The sequence below is a fragment of the Bison bison genome, unplaced genomic scaffold (genome assembly GCF_000754665.1).
Source record: "Bison bison bison isolate TAMUID 2011002044 unplaced genomic scaffold, Bison_UMD1.0 scf7180017864467, whole genome shotgun sequence".
NCBI lineage: Eukaryota > Metazoa > Chordata > Mammalia > Artiodactyla > Bovidae > Bison > Bison bison.
In genome coordinates this window covers 228,344-249,235 of record NW_011495028.1, presented here as the reverse complement: position 1 = coordinate 249,235, position 20,892 = coordinate 228,344, and the positions used below count along the sequence as shown (strand labels likewise).

Here is a 20,892-nt window from a genome sequence, read left to right as displayed (position 1 = left end):
GGTGACAATATACAGCCTTGACATACTCCTTTTCCTATTTGGAACCAGTCTGTTGTTCCATGCCCAGTTTGAACTGTTGCTTCCTGACCTGTATACAAATTTCTCAAGAGGCAGATCAGGTGGTCTGGTATTCCCATCTCTTTCAGAATTTTCCACAGTTTATTGTGATCCACACAGGCAAAGGCTTTGGCATAGTCAATAAAGCAGAAATAGATATTTTTATGGAACTCTTTTGCTTTTTCCATGATCCAGTGGATGTTTGCAATTTGGTCTCTGGTTCCTCTGCCTTTTCTAAAACCAGCTTGAACATCTGGAATTTCACGGTTCACATATTGCTAAAGCCTGGCTTGGAGAATTTTGAGCATTACTTTACTAGCGTGTGAGATGAGTGCAATTGTGCGGTAGTTTGAGCATTGCCTTTCTTTGGGATTGAAATGAAAACTGACCTTTTCCAGTCCTGGGGCCACTGCTGAGTTTTCCAAATTTGCTGGCATATTGAGTGCAGCACTTTCACAGCATCATCTTTCAGGGTTTGAAATAGCTCAACTGGAATTCCATCACCTCCACTAGCTTTGTTCATAGTGATGCTTTCTAAGGCCCACTTGACTTCACATTCCAGGATATCTGGCTCTAGGTCAGTGATCACACCATCATGATTATCTGGATCATGAAGATCTTTTTTGTACAATTCTTCTGTGTATTCTTGCCACCTCTTAATATCTTCTGCTTCTGTTAGGTCCATACCATTTCTGTCCTTTATCGAGCCCATCTTTGCATGAAATGTTCTCTTGGTATCTCTAATTTTCTTGAAGAGATCTCTAGTCTTTCCCATTCTGTTATTTTCCTCTATTTCTTTGCATTGATCACTGAGGAAGGCTTTCTTGTCTTTTCTTGCTATTCTTTGGAACTCTGCATTCAAATGGGTATATCTTTCCTTTTCTCCTTTGCTTTTGGCTTCTCTTCTTTTCACAGCTATTTGTAACACCTCCCCAGACAGCCATTTTGCTTTTTTGCATTTCTTTTTCTTGGGGATGGTCTTGATCCCTGTCTCCTGTACAATGTCACAAACCTCAGTCCATATAGTTCATCAGGCACTCTATCTATCAGATCTAGGCCCTTAAATCTATTTCTCCCTTCCACTGTATAATTGTAAGGGATTTGATTTAGGTCATACCTGAATGGTCTAGTGTTTTTCCCTACTTTCTTCAATTTCAGTCTGAATTTGGCAATAAGGAGTTCATGATCTGAGTGATAGTCAGCTCCTGGTCTTGTTTTTGTTGACTGTATAGAGCTTCTCCATCTTTGGCTGCAAAGAAAACATCCATACATTACTGGAAAAACCATACCTCTGACTATAGGGACCTTTGGTGGCAAAGTGGTATCTCTGCTTTTTAATAGGTTTGTCATAGATTTTCTTCCAAGGAGCAAACATCTTTTAATTCCATGGCTTCAGTCACCAGCTGCAGTGATTTTGGAGCTCAAGTAAAGAAAATCTGTCACTGTTTCCACTTTTACCCCTTCTATTTACCATGACATGTTGGGACCAGATACCATGATTGTAGTATTTTTAATCTTGAGTTTCAAAACAGCTTTTTCACTCTCCTCTATCACTTTCATCAAGAGGCTCTTTAGTGTCTCTTCACTTTCTGCCATCTGGTATCATCTGCATATTTGAGGCTGTTAATATTTCGCCTGACAATCTTGATTCCAGCTTGTGATTCATCCAGCCCAGCATTTTGCATGATGTACTCTGCATAGAAGTTAAATAAGCAGGGTGACAATATACAGTCTTGATGTACTCCTTTCCCAATTTTGAACCAGTCAGTTGTCCATGTACAACTATTATAATTGTTATATAAGTTATAATTGTTGCTTCTTGACCCTCATACAGGTTTCTCAGGAGGCAGGCAAGATGGTCTGGTATTCTCATCTCCTTAGAAATTTTCTACAGTTTGTAGTGATCTACACAGCCAAAGGCTTTAGTGTACCTAATGAGGCAGAAGTAGACATTTTCCTGGAATTCCCTTGCTTTTTCTATGATCCAACAAATGCTGGCAATTTGATCTCTGGTTCCTCTGACTTTTCTAAAAACAGCTTGTACCTCTGGAAGTTCATAGTTCACATACTGCTGAAGCCTAGCTTGAAGGATTTTGAGCGTAACCTTGCTAGCTCAAGGTTAGCTTGATTGTTAGATGATTATACAGTGGAGGTAATGAATAGATTCAAGGGCTTAGACCTGGTAGACAGAGTGCATAAAGAACTATGCACAAAGGTTCATAAACTTGTTCAGGAGGCAGTGACCAAAACCATCCCCAAGAAAAAGAAAAGCAAGAAGGCAAAGTGGTTGTCTGAGGAGGCTTTACAAATACCTGAAGAAAGAAGAGAAGTGAAAGGCAAGGGATAAAGGAAAAGATATACCCAACTGAATACAGAGTTCCAGAGAATAGCAAGGAGAGATAAGAAAGCCTTCTTAAATGAACAATGGGAAAAAAAAAAAAAACAGAAAAGCAATAGGAATGGGAAAGACTACAGATCTCTTCAAGAAAATTGGAGATATCAAGGGAACATATTTCATGGGAGGATGGGCACAATAAAGGATAGAAATGGTATGGACCTAACAGAAGCAGAAGATATCAAGAAGAGGTGACAAGAATACACAGATGAACTATACAAGAAAAGATCTTAATGACCTGAATGTGAAATGAGTGCAATTGTGTGGTAGTTTGAATATTCTTTGGCATCGCCCTTCTTTGGGATTAGAATGAAAACACCTTTTCCAGTCCTGTGGCCACTGCTGAGTTTTCCAAATTTACCGACATACTGAGTGCAACACTTTAACATCATCATCATCTAGGGTTTTAAATAGCTCAGCAGAAATTCCATCACCTCCACTAGCTTTGTTCATAGTAATGAACAAATGGGTCCTAAGACCCATTTGACTTCACATTCTAAGATGTCCCTCTCTAGGTGAGTGAACACACCATTGTGGTTATTCGGGTCATTAAGACCTTTTCTTGTATAGCTCATCTGTGTATTCTTGTCACCTCTTCTGAATATCTTCTGCTTCTATTAGGTCCATACCATTCCTATCCTTTACTTCCTTTACTTCCTATCCTTCCTTCCATGAAATGTTCCCTTGATATCTCCAATTTTCTTGAAGAGACCTGTAGTCTTTCCCATTCATATTGTTTTTCTGTTTTGTTGTTGTTGTTGTCGTTGTTGTTGTTTTTGCATTGTTCATTTAAGAAGGCTTTCTTATCTCTCCTTGCTATTCTCTGGAGCTCTGTATTCAGTTGGGTATATCTTTTCCTTTATCCCTTGCCTTTCACTTCTCTTCTTTCTTCAGGTATTTGTAAAGCCTCCTCAGACAACCACTTTGCCTTCTTGCATTGCTTTTTCTTGGGGATGGTTTTGGTCACTGCCTCTTGTATAAGTCTTTGAACCTTTGTGTATAGTTCTTCAGGCACTCTGTCTACCAGGTCTAATCCCTTGAATCTATTCATCACCTCTGCTGTATCATCATAAGGGATTTGATTTGGATCATATCTGACTGGCCTACTGGTTTTTCCTACTTTCTTCAATTTAAGTCTAAATTTTGCGATAAGGAGTTCATGATCTGAGTGAGCCACAGTCAGCTCCGGGTCTTGTTTTTGCTGACTGTATAGAGCCTTTCCATCTTTGGGTGCAAAGAATATTATCAATCTGATTTCAGTATTGACCATCTGGTGATGTCCATGTGTAGAGTCGTCTCTTGTGTTGTTGGAAGAGGGTGTTTGCTATGACCAGTGTGTTCTCTTGACAAAACTCAGCTAGTCTTTGCCCTGCTTCATTTTTTACTCCAAGGCCAAATTTACCTGTTGTTCCAGGTATTTCTTGACTTCCTACTTTTGTATCCCAATCCCCTGAGATGAAAGGATATCCTTTTTTGTGTATTAGTTCTAGAGGGTCTTGTAGGTCTTCATAGAACCAGTTAACTTCAGTTGGGGCATAGACTTGGATTACTGTGGAGTTGAATGGTTTGCCTTGGAAATGAACTGTGATCGTTCTGTCATTTTTGAGATTGCACCTAAGTACTGGATTTCAGACTCTTTAGTTGACTATAAAGCCTACTCCATTTCTTCTATGAGATTCTTGTCCACAGTAGTAGATGATATTCATCTGAATTAAATTCACCCATTCCAGTCCATTTTACTTCACTGATTCCTAAGATGTCAATGTTTATTCTTGCCATCTCCTGTTTGACCACTTCCAATCTCACGAACCTAACATTCCAGGTCCTGTGCAATACTGTTCTTTACAGCACTGGACTTTACATTCACCACCAGACACATCCACAACTGAGCACAGTTTCCTCTTTGGCTTTTCCACTTCATTCTTTCTAGAGTTATTAGTAATTGCCCTCTGTTCTTCCCCAGTAGCATAATGGACACCTTCTGACTTGGTGAGGGAGCTCATTTTCTGGTGGCATATCTTTTTGCTTTTTCACACTATTCATGGGGTTCTCGAGGGAAGAATACTGAAGTGGGTTGCCATTTCCTCCTCCAGTGGACTGTGTTTTGTCAGAACTCTTCACTATGGCTTGTCCATCTTGGGGGGGCTTACACAGCATGGCTCATAGCTTCACTGAGTTACAGAAGCCCCTGTGCCACAACAAGGCTGTTATCCAGGCAGGGGCCTGCGCACTTTATTTCTATTATTATTACATCAGCTCCACCTCAGATCAGTCAGTTTGGTTCAGTCGCTCAGATGTGTCCCACTCTTTGTGACCGCATGGACTGCAGCACGCCAGGCTTCCCTGTCCATCACCAACTCCTGGAGCTTGCTCAAACTCATCAAGTCAGTGATGCCACCTCAGATCATCAGGCATTCGATCCCGGAAGTTGGGACCCCTGCTACAGAGCAAATGCCTCTATTTCTACATTTCTTGGGCCTTTTGCTCAATTTTGAACTCCAAGGAGCTGGCACATTCCCAACTAGAACGGGGCATGTGCCTGCCCCTTGTCGGGTGATGGCAGTAGTGCTGGGGTCAGGATTCCAGTCCTACCGCGTGGGACCTGGTAGGGAAAGAGGCAAGTTCTCAAAGCAAAATAAAACTGCCATTAGGAAGGATAGCAGACGGCCAATGGCAGGAAGCAGCGGTGCCTGCAACAGTCCCATTATGCACAGAACCACCGTCACTAGAGTGCCCGCCCGTGAACCCAGGGCTCTCCATGTAGGCTCTCTCTTAAATCTTGAGCTAGCTCTTGGAGAGTGTATCATTACCCCCATTCCAAAGTGAGGACCCAAAGGCTCACAAAGAAACCTGGTCACATAAAATGAGGGTTTGAGTTCAGACCCTGACCCCAAAGTCCAGTTCTGGGGTCCCTGGGTGGATACAGCAGGGCTTCCAGCTACATGGCTGGCAGATCCAGGAGCTTAGGCCACTCTCAAGCCTGGTTAGTGCAGGGCTGAGCTGTGAGCTGAGCTTCTGGGGAGCAGAGCCTCCATCACTGCCTCTGGTCCGCCAAGGCCTCAGTGGCTGGCTCCGGGTTGGGGTGGGGACAATGTCAAACCAGCCATAGCGTAGTTGCACTACATCCTATCCTGACCCATCTCCCCCATTGTCAGGATTCACATATTCATAATCTGAAACTCCTGTGAAGAAGGAGCCTTCCATTCCCGGGACCACCTGCATCCCACCCACCCATTATGGAGGCACTTAGGGAGGAAAAGAAAGGAAAGTCTGAGAGTGAAGTGGGGAAGGGGTGACGTGAAAAGTCACAAAAAGAGGGCAGGGTTTGACTGCCAGTGCCCAGGACCAGATGGGGCTTTGTGCCCTAGAAACAGCAAGTTCAGAGTGGCCACATGGCTGTTTTAATTAAGCCCAGTTGGAGAGGACTGAGACACAAGGAGTAGCTGGGGGCAGCTTGTCAGACGGAATCCAGGACAGAATCTCCTCACTGACTGGTCTCTGTGGAGCACTTTCTATGTGGGTGGCCCTGTGCCGCCCACACAGAGTAGCAAAGGACAGGCCTGCGGGGCAGCAGGAGCTGGGCCCGGGGATGCCACGGGGAGCCGATGCATTTCCCAAGGGTTTCCCATCTCACAGAGAGTGAGATGCACCCCGGAAGGAGTTCCAAGGACACATTCCATTTGGGGAGGGAAGCAAATGATCTATAGGGGGCGTTTAGGAGCCGTGTCTGGATCCTTGGTGTCTAACTTCCTGCACTTCTACCAGGTAATCCTGATATCAGACAAAAAACACCTAGTTTAAAAGGTGGCAACTTAGGGGCTTCTCCACAGAGACAGTGGCAAACATGAGAATTATCCCTGAGGCTGTGTGAACTAAAAGTGTAAATAGGTCCTAGCGGGGTAATTTAGATAATTCATGTCTTAGTCTGTTTGGGCTTCTATAACCATACCATATAATCAAGGCAAACTGGAAGTGGTCAAACAGTAGATGGCAAGAATGAATGTCGACGTTTTAGGAATCAGCAAAGTAAAATGGACTGAAATGGGTGAATTTAACTCAGATGACCATTATATCTACTACTGTGGGCAGGAATCCCTTAAAAGAAATGGGGTAGCCATCACAGTCAATGAAATGCAGTACTTGGATGCAATCTCAAAAACAACAGAATGATCTCTGTTCATTTCCAAGGCAAACCATTCAATACCACAGTAATCCAAGTCTATGCCCCGACCAATAATGCTGAAGAAGCTGAAGCTAAATGGTTCTATGAAGACTTACAAGACCTTCCAGAACTAATACCCAAAAAAAAGTGATTATTATATTATAGGGGACTGGAATGCAAAAGTAAAAAGTCAAGAACACCTGGAGTAACAGGCAAATTTGGCCTTGGAGTACAGAATGAAGCAGGGCAAAGGCTAATAGAGTTTTGCTAAGAGAATGCACAGGTCGTAGCAAACACCCTCTTCCAACAATGCAAGAGAAGACTCTACACATGGACATCACCAGATGGTCAATACTGAAATCAGATTGATTACATTCTTTGCAGCCAAAGATGGAGAAGTCAGCAAAAGCAAGACCAGGAGATGACTGTGGCTCAGATCATGAATTTCTTATTGCCAAATTCAGGCTGAAATTGAAGAAAGTAGGGAAAACCATTAGACCATTCAGGTATGACCTAAATCAAATCCCTTATGATAATACAGTGGAAGTGAGAAATAGATTTAAGGGACTAGATCTGATAGACAGAGTGCCTGATGAACTATGGATGGAGGTTCATGACATTGTACAGGAGGCAGGAATCAAGACCATCCCCAAGAAAAAGAAATGCAAAAAAGCAAAATGGCTGTCTGAGGAGGCCTTACAAATAGCTGTGAAAAGAAGAGAGCCAAAAGCAAAGGAGAAAAGGAAAGATATAAACATCTGAATGCAGAGTTCCAAAGAATAGCAAGGAGAGATAAGGAAGCCTTCCTCAGTGATCAATGCAAAGAAATAGAGGAAAACAACAGAATGGGAAAGACTAGGGATCTCTTCAAGAAAATCAGAGATACCAAGAGAACATTTCATGCAAAGATGGGCTTGATTAAGGACAGAAATGGTATGGACCTAACAGAAGCAGAAGCTATTAAGAAGAGGTGGCAAGAATACACAAAAGAACTGTACAAAAGAGAGCTTCATGATCCAGATAATCACGATGGTGTGATCACTCACCCAGAGCCAGACATCCTGGAATGTGAAGTCAAGTGGGCCTTAGGAAGCATCACTACAAACAAAGTTAGTGGAAGTGATGGAATTCCAGTTGAGCTATTTCAAATCCTGAAAGATGATGCTGTGAAAGTACTGTTCTCAACATGCCAGTGAATTTGGAAAACTCAGCAGTGGCCACAGGACTGGAAAAGGTCAGTTTTCATTTCAATTCCAAAGAAAGGCAATGCCAAAGAATGCTCAAACTACCGCACAATTGCACTCATCTCACATGCTAGTAAAGTAATGCTCAAAATTCTCCAAACCAGGCTTCAACAGTACATGAACCGTGAACTTCCAGATGTTCAAGCTGGTTTTAGAAAAGGCAGAGGAACCAGAGACCAAATTGCCAACATCTGTTGGATATCAAAAAAGCAAGAGAGTTCCAGAAAAACATCTATTTCTGCTTTAGTGACTATGCCAAACCCTTTGACTGTGTGGATCACAATAAACTGTGGAAAATTCTGAAAGAGACGGGAATACCAGACCACCTGACCTGCCTCTTGAGAAATCTATATGCAGGTCAGGAAACAACAGTTAGAACTGGACATGGAACAACAGACTGGTTCCAAATAGGAAAAGGAGTCCATCAAGGCTGTATATTGTCACCCTGCTTATTTAACTTATATACAGAGTACATCACGAGAAACCCTGGGCCGGATGAAGCACAAGCTGGAACCAAGATTGCCGGGAGAAATGTCAATCACCTCAGATATGCAGATGACACCACCCTTATGGAAGAAAGTGAAGAGGAACTAAAGAGCCTCTAGATGAAAGTGAAAGAGGAGAGTGAAAAAGTTGGCTTAAAGCTCAACATTCAGAAAACTGAAACCATGGCATCTGGTCCCACCACTTCATGGGAAATAGATGGGGAAACAGTGGAAAGAATGGCAGACTTTATTTTTCTGAGGTCCAAAAGCACTGCAGATGGTGACTGCAGCCATGAAGTTAAAAGACGCTTACTCCTTGAAAGGAAAGTTATGACCAACCTAGACAGCATATTGAAAAGCAGAGACATTACTTTGCCAACAAAGGTCCATCTAGTCAAGGCTATGGTTTTTCCAGTGGTCAGGTATGGATGTGAGAGTTGAATTATAAAGAAAGCTGAGCGCCAAAGAATTGATGCTTTTGAACTGTGGTGTTGGGGAAGACTCTTGAGAGTCCCTTGGACTGCAAGGAGATCCAACCAGTCCATCCTAAAGGAGATCAGTCCTGGGTGTTCACTGGAAGGACTGATGTTGAAGCTAAAACTCTAATAGTTTGGCCACCTGATGCAAAGCGCTGACTCATTTGAAAAGACCCTGATGCTGGGAAAGATTGAAGACAGGAGGAGAAGGGGACGATAGAGGATGAGATGGTGGGATGCATCACCAACTCAATGGCCATGAGTTTGAGTAAATTCCAGGAGTTGGTGATGGACAGGGAGGCCTGGCATGCTGCAGTCCATGGGGTTGCAAACAGTCAGACACGACTGAGCAACTGAACTGAACTGAACCATACCACAGACTAGGTGGCTTAAACAACAGAGATTTATCTCTCACAGTTCTGAAGCCTGGACCTTATTGAGTCTTTACATGGCCTTTCCTCAGTGCATGTGGGAGGAGAGAGTAAGATCTTGTCTTTTAAGGACACTAATCCCATCATGAGGGCTCCACCCTCAATTCCTAATCACATTCCAAAGTTCCTATCTCCTAATACCTCCATACCAGAGGTTAAGGCCTCCATATATGGATTTTTGGAAGACATAAACATTCAGTCCATAACCACCCATATATTATAGACCCAGATCAAACAATGAAGAGGACTTTGGGGGACTTCCTTGGTGATCCAGCGGTTAAGAATCCATGTGCCAATGCAGGGGACATGGGTTCAATCCCTGGTCTGGGAAGATCCCACATGCTGTGGAACAACTCAACCCATGTGCCACCACTACTGAACCCACCGTGTTCCATCTACTGAAGCCTGAGCACCTAGAGTCCATGCTCCACAACAAGATAAGCCCCCACAGTGAGCAGCCTGCTCACCACAACCAGACAGCAGCCCCCACTTCCGCAACTAGAGAAAAGCCTGTGCAGCAATGAAGACCCAGCACGGCCAAAAATAGATAGATAAATAAATTCTTTCTAATTTACAGGTTTCTTTTGCTTAAGAAAGTAATAGCATGAGTAATCTAAAAGGATAGTTATCGTTATTAATTAGGATGGTTAAATGTTTTAAACAGTGATATTATTAATAAAGTTACCATGAAAACAATAGTTAAATTATTTTACAATTTGCACTTTCAAAGCAATACAAACAGTTGTTATTATTTTAAAAGAACGGATGTAAGTTTAAAAAACTAGAAAAATTTGCACAAAAAATTAGACTGTTTAAATTGGTTCAGCACTTCTCACAACCCAGAAATCAAACTGAAAGCATCCTGTTAGATAAGTATCATTGCATTATTATCTCCCAAACATTCACTAAAGAAGAACATTTAAAATGTCCTGTTTTGGTGTGATCAGATTTAAAAAGTAGCAAAAGAGGATTTGGGGAAAGCTCAAGTTATATTTCCAAGTATAATAGTGCAAACTCATATGAGGAGAGGACCCTGTATAACAAAGAGATGAAGAATCTTTCTGAGACACACAGCTAACAGATGACAGAGCCAAGATTTGGCTATATGCCCCAGAGTCCTCTTGCTTAATGCATTGCAGTAGTCGCTCAGTCGTGTCTGACTCTTTGTGACCTTACGGACTGTAGCGCTCCAGGCTTTTCTGATCATGGAATTCTCCAGGCAAGAATCTTGGAGTGGGTAGACAGCTTCTCCAGGGGATCTTTCCAACCCGGGGATTGAACCTAGGTCTCCTAGGTCTCCTGGGCAGATTCTTTACCATCCCAGCCACCAGGGAAACCAGCTTAATGCATTATGAGGCCCTATAACACCATCTAGAAGGAGGCGGGGGTGGAGGCAGAAAACTACACCGTGTATCTAGAAGCTACTCCTTCAGGCTGCAGGCAAAGACATGATGCTAGGCCAGGAAGCAGGTGGTTTGGCCCTGTTGGAAATACTGACATTTTTAAGCTGTCTAAACTCAGAGACTCTATAGCAAAGTAATTCTAACCTTTAAGAAATAGGAAGGCATAAAATACAATGTTTGATTCAAGTTAAAAATCTGTTCAGTCATTTAAAAATATTTATCTTCTGTCTGGATATTTCCTTTCTTTCCAAGAGTATAGTATGGTCACAGAGACTGAACAACCCATTCTCATTTCACAGATGGCAGGGCCTTCCTCTGACCAGGGAGTTCAGGATACTGGAGCGGATTGCCCTTCTGTTCTCCAGGGAATCTTCCCGACCCAGGGATCAAATCTGGGTTTCCTGCATTGCAGACAGATTCTTCACCATCTGAGCCACCAGGGAAGCCCTTCTCTAGGACCAGAAGAACACAGTTTTCCGTGTCCCCTGCTGGCCCCCCTAGACAGTCCTTGTGGAAAAGAGGAAGAGCATGTCTCAGAAAACTGCAGCCAAATACAATATGCTGTGAACCTGTAACATGTTGCCAATAAGTAATTTGTCCCTTGAGAAATGGTTTCCACCTTTGCCACCCAATCCCTGGCTCCTTTGCCAGTAGAACAACGAGGACCAGTTTCCACAGTGCTGTCACCTGGGCAAGGAGAGCTGACTTGTGGCCCGACCCAAAGGGAAGGAACTGGGGTCAAGAAAAGTATTAATATAAGTGTGTGCTTGTTGGGTCAGGACATCCTTCAAGGGAGACCAGCTCTCACATGGGAGCCCGGGCTCTTCCGTCAGGCCTTTGCTGCACCCTGCTGGGCTGGGGTCACAGGCAAGTCTGATGAGCCTGGAGCAGTGTCTAGTGAGCTGTGAGTCCATTCCCCTTTCAGCTGGGTGTCTGCCTAAGGCCACTGGAACCTTTCAAAAATCACTTGTTCTGGGCTCATTGCCAAGCTCCAGGATCTATTTGCCAAGTGGGATGTAGGTCGAGAGCAGGGCTGGGCTGTGGGGAGGCCGGGGCTGGTGGGGGCAGAGCCATGCTGGCTCCAGTTTCCCAGGTAGAAGGAGGGGGACACTCACTAATGTGGCTTCTTGTGGACAAGTGTGCTGCCTGTGGATCTACAGGGATCTGTCTTGGTTAGCATCCGCTTCTAGTGGAGCAATTGCTTTGCTTTCTATTCAGCCAGTGAGCGGTTTTTGAGCCCCTATTTTGTGCCTGGCTAGAAAGACAAAGACAAAGTCCCCGCCATGAAGGAGTGCATAGGTTCCCAGGAAGGGGCCTCTCCTTGAAGAGAAAAGGGGTGCAGCCTCCGAGTGCCCTCTTCTTGCATTGAGTGTGGTAGGGAGGGAGGCACTCCTTTTCTGGACACAGATGATGAGTCTGAGTGACGCTGACCTCTCCAGCTCCTCCTGAGTGAAGTTATCAGACACAGGCTGAGCTGCTAAGGATGAGTACAAAGATCTGTGCTGCCCAGGACAGCAGCCACTGGCCACACATGGTGGCTGAAAACGAAGTAAAATTTCAAGGGCTCAGAGCCACCCATACTGCTGGCAGCTGTATGAGACAGAGCAGATGCAGAACACTCTGCTATTCTTGCTATTTCTATTGGCTAGTCTTCCTGCATAGATAATTGCAACAGAATTGTCCATAGTGGGTAAGCATGGAGGGAAGGGCTTACACCAGCTGAAGTGTGTGTGGGGTGGAGAGTGGAATTGGGAAGCCATTGGAGGCAGGAAGAGCTTCTCCAGGAGCCACCTCTCAGCTGAGCCACACCTGAGGCTCCCAGCCATCTCCCAGAGCAGGACACAGCTCAGACCTCATCTTGAACAGTGGTGACCTGGTCACCTTCATGTTCCCACGTCTTCTCATCCACTCCGTGGCTATGTTTGTACCATCCAATGGATCTCAAAGTGCATCAGACATCCCTGGATAGCTTGTTAAAAGAAAGATTCCTGGGCTTCACCCCCAGGTTCTGAGCAGTAAGACTGGGGTGAGGCCATAGAATTTGGATTTCTAGCAAATTCCTAGGTGATGCTGATGTTGAGCGTCCAGGAACCACACTTGGAACACCGTGGATATGGTCCAAAGAACCACATTAATTGACCCGTTCATTCCACAAATATCGACACTGTTTAATGCTGCCTTGTGCCTGGTGCTCTTTCTGGATGTGAGCAACCAGAGAACTTACATTCTTGGGAGGAGAGACGCACAGCAAACAAACCTGTGTTGGGTGGTAATGAACATTGTGAAGAAGCATAAAGCAGGGCAAGGGAAGAGACCTCTCAGACAGATCATATTTGAGCAGAGAGACCTAAAGACAGTGGAGAGCGGGTATGACCCAGCTTTCTGGCCCCATTTTTTTCCTCTGCCCTCAGCTTTTTAATTTGAAACATGAGAGTACCATTAAGAATCAAGGGCATCAGGAGATTTCCCTGGCGGTCCAGTGGCTAAGACTCCACACTTCCACTGTAGGGGATATGGGTTCAATCCTTGGTTGGGAAACTAAGATCCCACAGGCTGCAGGGCATGATCAAAATATAGATAAATAAAATTTAAAAACAAAGGGCATCAGTCTATTCAATAGTGAAGTTTTGAAGACAGATTCGACTGTGTGGGCATATGTTTCATTGAAAAGAAGCCTGAGGCTAAAGGCCATAGATTTGAGACCAGCTTGCAGATCTGCCTTTGGGTCCCAGCAACTGAGCAGAGTCAGGGTGTCGATTGCCAAGGAGGCCACCACCATCCCTTCTACATGGTGACTTGGGACCCTCCATCCACATGGCTCAAGCTCATTTCCAGGTCTCTTTCCCACCCATCCCACTTAGGCCAAAATGCAACTGTGTACAAATGAGGTGGGCAGAGTGTGGCCTGGCACCTGGGGTGTCCACACATTGGCGTCTGAGAGTCCTACTGATGGGGGTAGAGCTGCTGTGGGAGGGGCGGGGGCCAGACCCGGTCAAGTCTATACTTGCTTCTTGTCCTGGGTCCTGTCAGCCCCAACCAATTAGCTGAATGCTCCTTACTTCTATCCAGCTTTGGAGTGCAGACAGAAGAGAGCAAGTCAGCCAACACTTTATCAGCCATTGCTGGAAAGACAAGCCCATGCTGCAATGACCGGGCTCCCTCCATAGAGGAAAGCTCTTGGTTATACCCTGTTATAAACACAGCTTTCAGAGTGAAGGGCAGACCAAATGCCTTTAACACCTAATTTTCCTTTTCAACCTGTAATATCTTTTAGGCCCAGCTGTCTCAGGCCTTAAATGGAGTTTCCGATAAGGCAAAAGAAGCAAAGGAGTTTCTGGTTCAGCTGAAGAACATTCTGCAGCAGATCCAGGTAAGCCCAGACCCCACCCCTCTGCAGAAGGGATGTGAGACACAGATGAGGCAAGGGAAGGCCCCTGACAGCACTTCTCAGTGTTGAACACGGGAGGCCCAACTGCTCCGCTGCACAGCCTCGGGTGTTGCACCCAACCCACTGGCACCCATGAGCCATCCGGTAGGAAAGGGATTTCGCTTGAACTCAGAAAGAATCATAGAAAGAGAACCAGATAGAAATAATGCAGGGCCATACAGTGCTACCAGTGTCTGTATACAGTGCTTTCATACCAAATGCATCATAATAGAAAAGCATCAGTTACTAAATAAATGTATTTACTGAGCACCCACGCTGTGTCATGTACAAGCCCGACACTGATCGATAAGGTGCAGTCTGTGCCCCCAGGAGCTCTGTCTGTCAGGGAGAGAGTGTATAAATGCACGCAGGGAGGAACTTTCACACAGATCACGAACTTCCTGGTGTCTGGGTGGAAAAGGAGGACTGAGGGCATTGAACTCTAAACCCGCCTATAGAAACCACCCTTCCCAATAAGCTAAAGCACAGAGTTCAGCCACCAGGCATTTCCTTTCCTGTTTCTAATGTTTCAGAACACCAGCTATTTGGTGGGGTTGCTATAACAAAGTACCACAGACTGAGTGGCTTCAACCCCAGTAACCTATTTTCTCACACTTATGGAGGCTAGAAGTTCAAGATTGAAGCGTGGGCAGGGGTGGTTCCTCCTGAGGGCTCTCTCCTGGGCTGGCAGACAGCCACCACCCCACTGCGTCCTCAGGGGGCCCTCCCTCTGTGCCTGTCTGTGTCCTGACCACCACTTCTAAGGACACAGTCATGTTGAATCAGAGCCCAGCCTAAGGACCTCATTTAAGTTACTTCTTTCAAGGCCGTTTCTCCAAACACAGTCTTGTTCTGAGGTCATGCGGGTTCGGACTTCATCATAGGAGCTTGGGGCAGGGGTGGGAGAAAACACATTAGCCCATGACCCGAGGTCTGAATCCAGGCTGGTCTGAGAGGTGTTGAAGGATTCTTTTTCACAACTGAGAAAGACAGATCCTACAGCCAGACCACTGGGTTTTGTTTGTTTTACTGTTATCTGATTATGAAAAGTAAAAATATGTTCTAGAAACTGTGAAAAGTAGAAAATAGCAGACAAAAGTAACAGAAGTTCACCAATATCTCACCCCTTTAAGTGGCCACCCCACTATTTTGACACTCTCTTCCATTAGTTTACACACACACACACACACACACACACACACACAGTATGCAATTATGCTGCACACTTGTAGCTGCTTTTTTTTCTTGTTAAGTCTCTCATGAGTGTTTCCCATGACACTGAGAACCCTCACAAACCCGCACGGCTCAGGTGACGTTGAATATTCGTTCCATCCTCCGATGTGCTGAGACTCACGTGCACGGTCTCCAATCTGGAAGCAGGACCACTCTCTCTGGGGCCCACTTGCTGACGTGGCTGTGTCTCTAGCACCGGCCATGTCTCTGTGTGTCTCCTCCCTAAAGCTCTCTGCGTCCCACAGGAGAATGGCCTGGACTACGAGGCCTGCCTGGTGGCTCAGTGTGATGCGCTGGTCGATGCTCTGACCCGGCAGAAAGCCAAGCTGCTCACCAAGGTCACCAAAGAGAGGGAGCACAAGCTGAAGGTGGGTGCCCGGGCAGCCAGTGCACCCAGTCCCATCCCCCTCCCTGGCCAGGGTTGGGAACACGTGTTATAGACACAGGGTCAGTGTTAGTTGAGGGTATGAATGAATGAACGAGTGAGGGGAGGAAGCACTGAGCAGGTTCCCTGGGACCTACTTGCCGCTTTGCCTGTAGTAATCGCCATGCCTACTGTCCCTCCAAAGCGGGGATGAAACCCCTGAATCCTGCTGCTTTCAGTCAGAAGCCCCCCTCTCCCATCTGCTGGGCCCTTGCTTTCTGTGGAAGACACACTCCCTGCTCCCATCTTGCAGAGCGGAGATGGCCTCCTTGGATGACGAGGGCTGTGCTCAGGGCCCCGGCTCGGCCTGTCCGTCAGGTTCTCTGGTGTTTGGTGCTCGCGTGGTCAGCACGGTGGCCAGTGACCACCGTGGAAAGGCAAGACTTCCCTCACTCGCACCGGGCCCCCGGTCCAGGCAGCTGCCCCGTGAACATCCTGCCTTGATGAAAACTACTCACTTCAGGGTCTGGGCTCGATCTATTTCATAGACATTTCTCAACTGAACCAGAAATATTACTGAAGGGCGAGAAGGAATGCGTGTTGGGGTTGGTCCATGGTTTACATGCAAAGCAGTTGAGCCCCTCAAATGATCACCCAGCAAGCGAGAGTGGGGGGCATGGACTGGTCACTTGGGAGGGTTCAGATTGTGTACGTTCTCTGCTTTTAATCCAGAGTTCAGGAAGTGTGCTCTGTCGGGTGTGGCAGGCCTGCTCATGGGGCAATGTGTCCAATTACTCCCCTGTAACGAGGGCACGTGGAGCTCAGGATCAGAGCAGTGGCAGGAGAGGGTACAAGGGAGTCGAGAACAGTGTTGCCTCCTGCTGCAGCTGAGCTGTTCTTCATCCACGAGACGGTTACCAGGGGTCCTTTTCATGGCAGATGGTTTGGGACCAGATCAATCACTGCACACTGAAGCTGCGCCAGTCCACTGGGCTGATGGAGTACTGCCTGGAGGTGATCAAAGAGAACGACCCCGCCGGGTTCCTGCAGGTGAGCGGGCTGGCGGTCCTTCTTCCAACTCCATGGCCACGTCCCACACCAGCCAAGGTTCTAGGAAAGTCCCTCCCTGTGGCTTGGAGTTGAGCAGATTCTCATGTGCTCAGTGAGTCCAGAATACCTGAAATCTCATCTTGGCTGTTCTCACAAGCTCTGACCTCGCTCTGGGTCATCATTAAATGAGGAGATCAAACATCACAGTCTCTAGGCCTGCAGTGCCACGCTCTCGTGGCTCGACTTCCTAGAACACCAGTGCAACATTTTCCCCACAGATGAAAGAAGACAGTCTGCCAGTCAAGCTGGAAAGATTGCACTGGAAGAAGTGAGTTAGTAGAATCCACATGACCCCCAGTGGGCAGAGTCCCACAGGTCTGGACAGAATACTGCAGCCCAGAAAGCCCGGGCTGCCTTGCTGGGCAACCCCCAGCAGCAAGGCTAATCCGGGTCACGAGCATCTCTCGGGAACACTTCTGTGACTCAAACGAAAGCCCAGTCCTCCGTCTGTGGGGAAAATGATGAATCTCCTTGATTGGTCCCCAGGAAGGGTGCATGGGCATCATAGCTCTACAGGGACACGTGCAAATGTTCTGAATGAGCAAGACTTTCTCCAGCAGAGAACAGAGCTGTGGGTTTGATACAGTGAGAGTTTGGAGCAGAAGCTGCAGAACAACATGGGGGAAAGATAGTGGGAGGGAGGAAGTGGTCCAGTCCTGGGCTGAAGGAGATGCTTTCACATGCTAGGACAAACCACTAGTGAGTTTCACTTTGCAAAGTGCGGGATCTAGCAAAAGAAGAATATGCAGAGTGTTTCTGTATATTTTATAAGTACCGTTTGCTTCCAAACAAACTTAGTTACAAAACAGAAAGAGACTCACAGACTTAGAAAATGAACCACTGGTTGCTGAGGGGAATGGATAGGTAGGGAATTTGGCAGGTTCATGGACACACTGTTACATACAAAATGGATAACCAACAAGGACCTACTGTAGAGCACAGGAAACTCTGCTCAGTGTTATGTGGCAGCCTGGATGGGAGGGGGGATTTGTGAAGAATGGATATATGTGTATATATGGCGGAGTTCCTTGGCTGTTAACTTGAAACTATCACAACATTGTTAACAGGCCATCCCCCAGTACAAAATAAGAAGTTCAAAAAAATAAATAAAAAGTATCATTTGCTTTACAAAAGAGTTTAGCCTAAAACAGCAAGTGCTTCTTTACAGGGAATATGCCTGACCTATGCAGATGATTTAAACAATATAATGCATTTTTATTTACCCCCATACCAGCATGGGTCCTGACATCTCTGCCAGGGCTTGAGAGGGCATTCTTAACACAGCCACCCCCTGAGCCCATGGAGATGAAGCCCCTATCCTTTCCTCACCACCTGCTGTGTTATTTTTCCTTTGCACATGGACACCCTAAACTCTGTGCTTCCTTTAAGATCTCAGATGCCCTGATCAAGCGTGTCCAGGTGTCTCAAGAGCAGTGGGTCAAAGGCGCCCTGGAGCCCAAAGTGTCCGCGGAGTTTGAGCTGACCTTGGACAGCGAGCCGCTGCTGCAAGCCATCCACCAGCTGGACTTCATTCAGATGAAATGTAGGGGTGAGCCGTGGTTGGCCCAGTTCAGTTGTTGCTTCTTCTGGAAGAGGCATCCACTCTGCAGGGCAGCTCATGCATCGGAAGACTTGTGACCCTGGCCCAGATTGGGAGGGAGGGACTTCTGCAGCACAGACCTGGGTTCAGGTTCCAGTTCAGTGTTCTCGAGCTGGTGACCTCTGCGGGTAGCCCCCAGCCTGAGCCACAGTTTTCGCATGTATGAAAGAGGATCGTTTGTTCGTCCAGAGACACCTATTGAGTGTTTATCACCTGCCAGGCACCATCCTCAGTGTTCTGGACACAGCCATGAACAAGTCCACAGACTCCCTCACAAGACTGAGCTGGCATCTAGAGAAGGAAATAGGCAGTGATACAACAGATATACCCTGATGGTGGCGGGTGTGACCGACAAGGTGCTTTTTGAGAAGTGAAAGTGTTAGTTGCTCAGTCATGTCTGACCCTTTCTGACCCCATGGACTGTAGCCCGCCAGGCTCTTCTGTCCATGGAATTCTCCAGGCAAGCATACTGGAGTGCGTAACCATTCCCTTCTCCAGGAGATCTTTCCAATTAGGGATCAAACCTGAGTCTCCTGCATTACAAGCTGATTCTTAACCATCTGAGCCACGAGGGAAGCCATTTTTTGAGAAGAAGGCATTAGTATGGGGGTAGTGTTTCGAGGTGAGAAGGAAAGAGATGCAGTATAAAGGAAGAAGGTTCCAGGCGGCAGAGGGCAGGTATAAGTTTGCTGTGTTCCAAGCAGAGCAAGGCTGGAGGTGACAGCAGTGTGAGAAGGTGATGGGTGGTAGAGGTGAGTTCAGAGAGCCGGGGGGACACAGGCTATGGGTTAAGAAAAGTTTGCATAACTTTCCCCAGGTTACAAAATTAGCATGTGAGGTCACCCTGCCTCTCCAGAGACATTAAGGGTACATTCAGGAGAAGGCGATGGCACCCCACTCCAGTACTCTTGCCTGGAAAATCCCATGGACGGGGGAGCCTGGTGGGCTGCAGTCCATGGGGCGGCAGAGAGTTGGACATGACTGAGCGACTTCACTTTCACTTTTCACTTTCATGCATTGGAGAAGGAAATGGCAACCCACTCCAGTGTTCTTGCCTGGAGAATCCCTGGGACGGGGGAGCCTGGTGGGCTGCCATCTATGGGGTCACACAGAGTCGGACACGACTGAAGCGACTTAGCAGCAGCAGCAGCAGTGGAGGGAATAAAACTCTTTGGGGGTTTGTTTTTTTTAACCAATATATCAAAGAGCTGAGCACCACAGTTCAGAAGCTGTGAACTCAGGAAAATGCTCACTTGCAAAGTATGTGGCCATTTTTAAACCGAAGACACCCAATCTCTGTGCTCACTCCCACACTCAGTTTGCACCTGAGGTAAGGTTTGGAAATGTCATCTGCCCCAGGTGTGAATGAGGTGTGGTTCTGGGAACAGAATAAGCCTGGCAGAAGTTGGGGCTCTGGAAGGTGGGGTTGCTGAAAGAGGCCGCTTGGAGCTGCTCCTGACAGGGTGGGGTGGTGGAATTCACAGAGGAAGTGGAAAAGCGAGAAGCAGTGCCCAGGGATGCAGAGAGGACTCCTTCCATGCTGATAACCCAGGGTCCTGGGGCCAGTCTGCATGGAGCCAGCCCTGAGATGACATCCATAACAGACAGTGCTCACACCCCACTAAACTGTCCACCAAAATGTGGAAGATGGTGCCCTAACATCTGGACCCAAATGGAAATCTGTAGTTTTTACAAAAACTCATGTTGCAGTGTTCCCTTTGAAAAATGTCAGCATGGACTATGCATGCATGCATGCTAAATCGCTTCAGTTATGTCCACCTCTTTGCAACCCTATGGACCATAGCCCACCAGGCTCCTCTGTCCATAGGATTCTCCAGGCAAGAATACTAAAGTGGGTTGCCGTGCCCCCTTCCAGGGGAACTTCCCAACCCAGGGATGGAACCCAAGTCTGTTATGTCTCGTGCATTGGCAGGCAAGTTCTTTATCACTAACGTCACCTGGGAAGCCCCAGCATAGACTATATTTCTAAAATCTCTTGAGCCTGAAGACAACTAGAGAATAAAAAGATACTCCCGAGCTCACCTTGATAGAACTGATGATACACTTGACTTGAATCCCTAATTCCATAGGTAGATTGTCCCATACTCTAAGATTGCCTCACCTTCCAGGATCTAGTTCCCTAGGCCTTTAAAACGCTCCCAGACAAAGGTTTCAATGTATCTCTGTGTTTTGCCTGTTGCCCACCCCCAACCACAACTTCACGGGCCCCAGGTGTGAGCTGCACGTGACTCCATGCAGAGGGTATGCAGAGGCCTTGCCGTGCTGGGAGGCACAGGCGGTCAGGCTCTGCTGCAAGTCCTAGGGAGCCGCTCGTGGGTCAGAATCAAAACCAGTGATACTCAGTGGGCCGGTGTGGAGAGGACACCTTGTCCTCAGGGCTCCAGACTCAGAGGGGTAGCAGCAACTGCCACGTCTCTGAGTCTCTCCTGGCCTCAAATCCCAGGACCCCCCTCCCAGGCTAGGAGGCCCACGGAGTGTGCATAC

General features: G+C 46.6%; 1 protein-coding gene across 1 annotated transcript in view; it reads left to right on the top strand.

Annotated features, from left to right (window-relative positions):
• The window catches only part of TRIM67 (tripartite motif containing 67), a 59,011-nt gene that overhangs the window by 24,556 nt on the left and 13,563 nt on the right, over positions 1–20,892 (top strand). The window contains exons 4-9 of the mRNA XM_010860528.1: positions 13,928–14,023; positions 15,559–15,681; positions 16,617–16,727; positions 18,177–18,336; positions 18,381–18,547; positions 19,289–19,311. Coding sequence (XP_010858830.1) covers positions 13,928–14,023; positions 15,559–15,681; positions 16,617–16,727; positions 18,177–18,336; positions 18,381–18,547; positions 19,289–19,311 — 680 coding nt within the window. The remainder of the gene's footprint in view (positions 1–13,927; positions 14,024–15,558; positions 15,682–16,616; positions 16,728–18,176; positions 18,337–18,380; positions 18,548–19,288; positions 19,312–20,892) is intronic.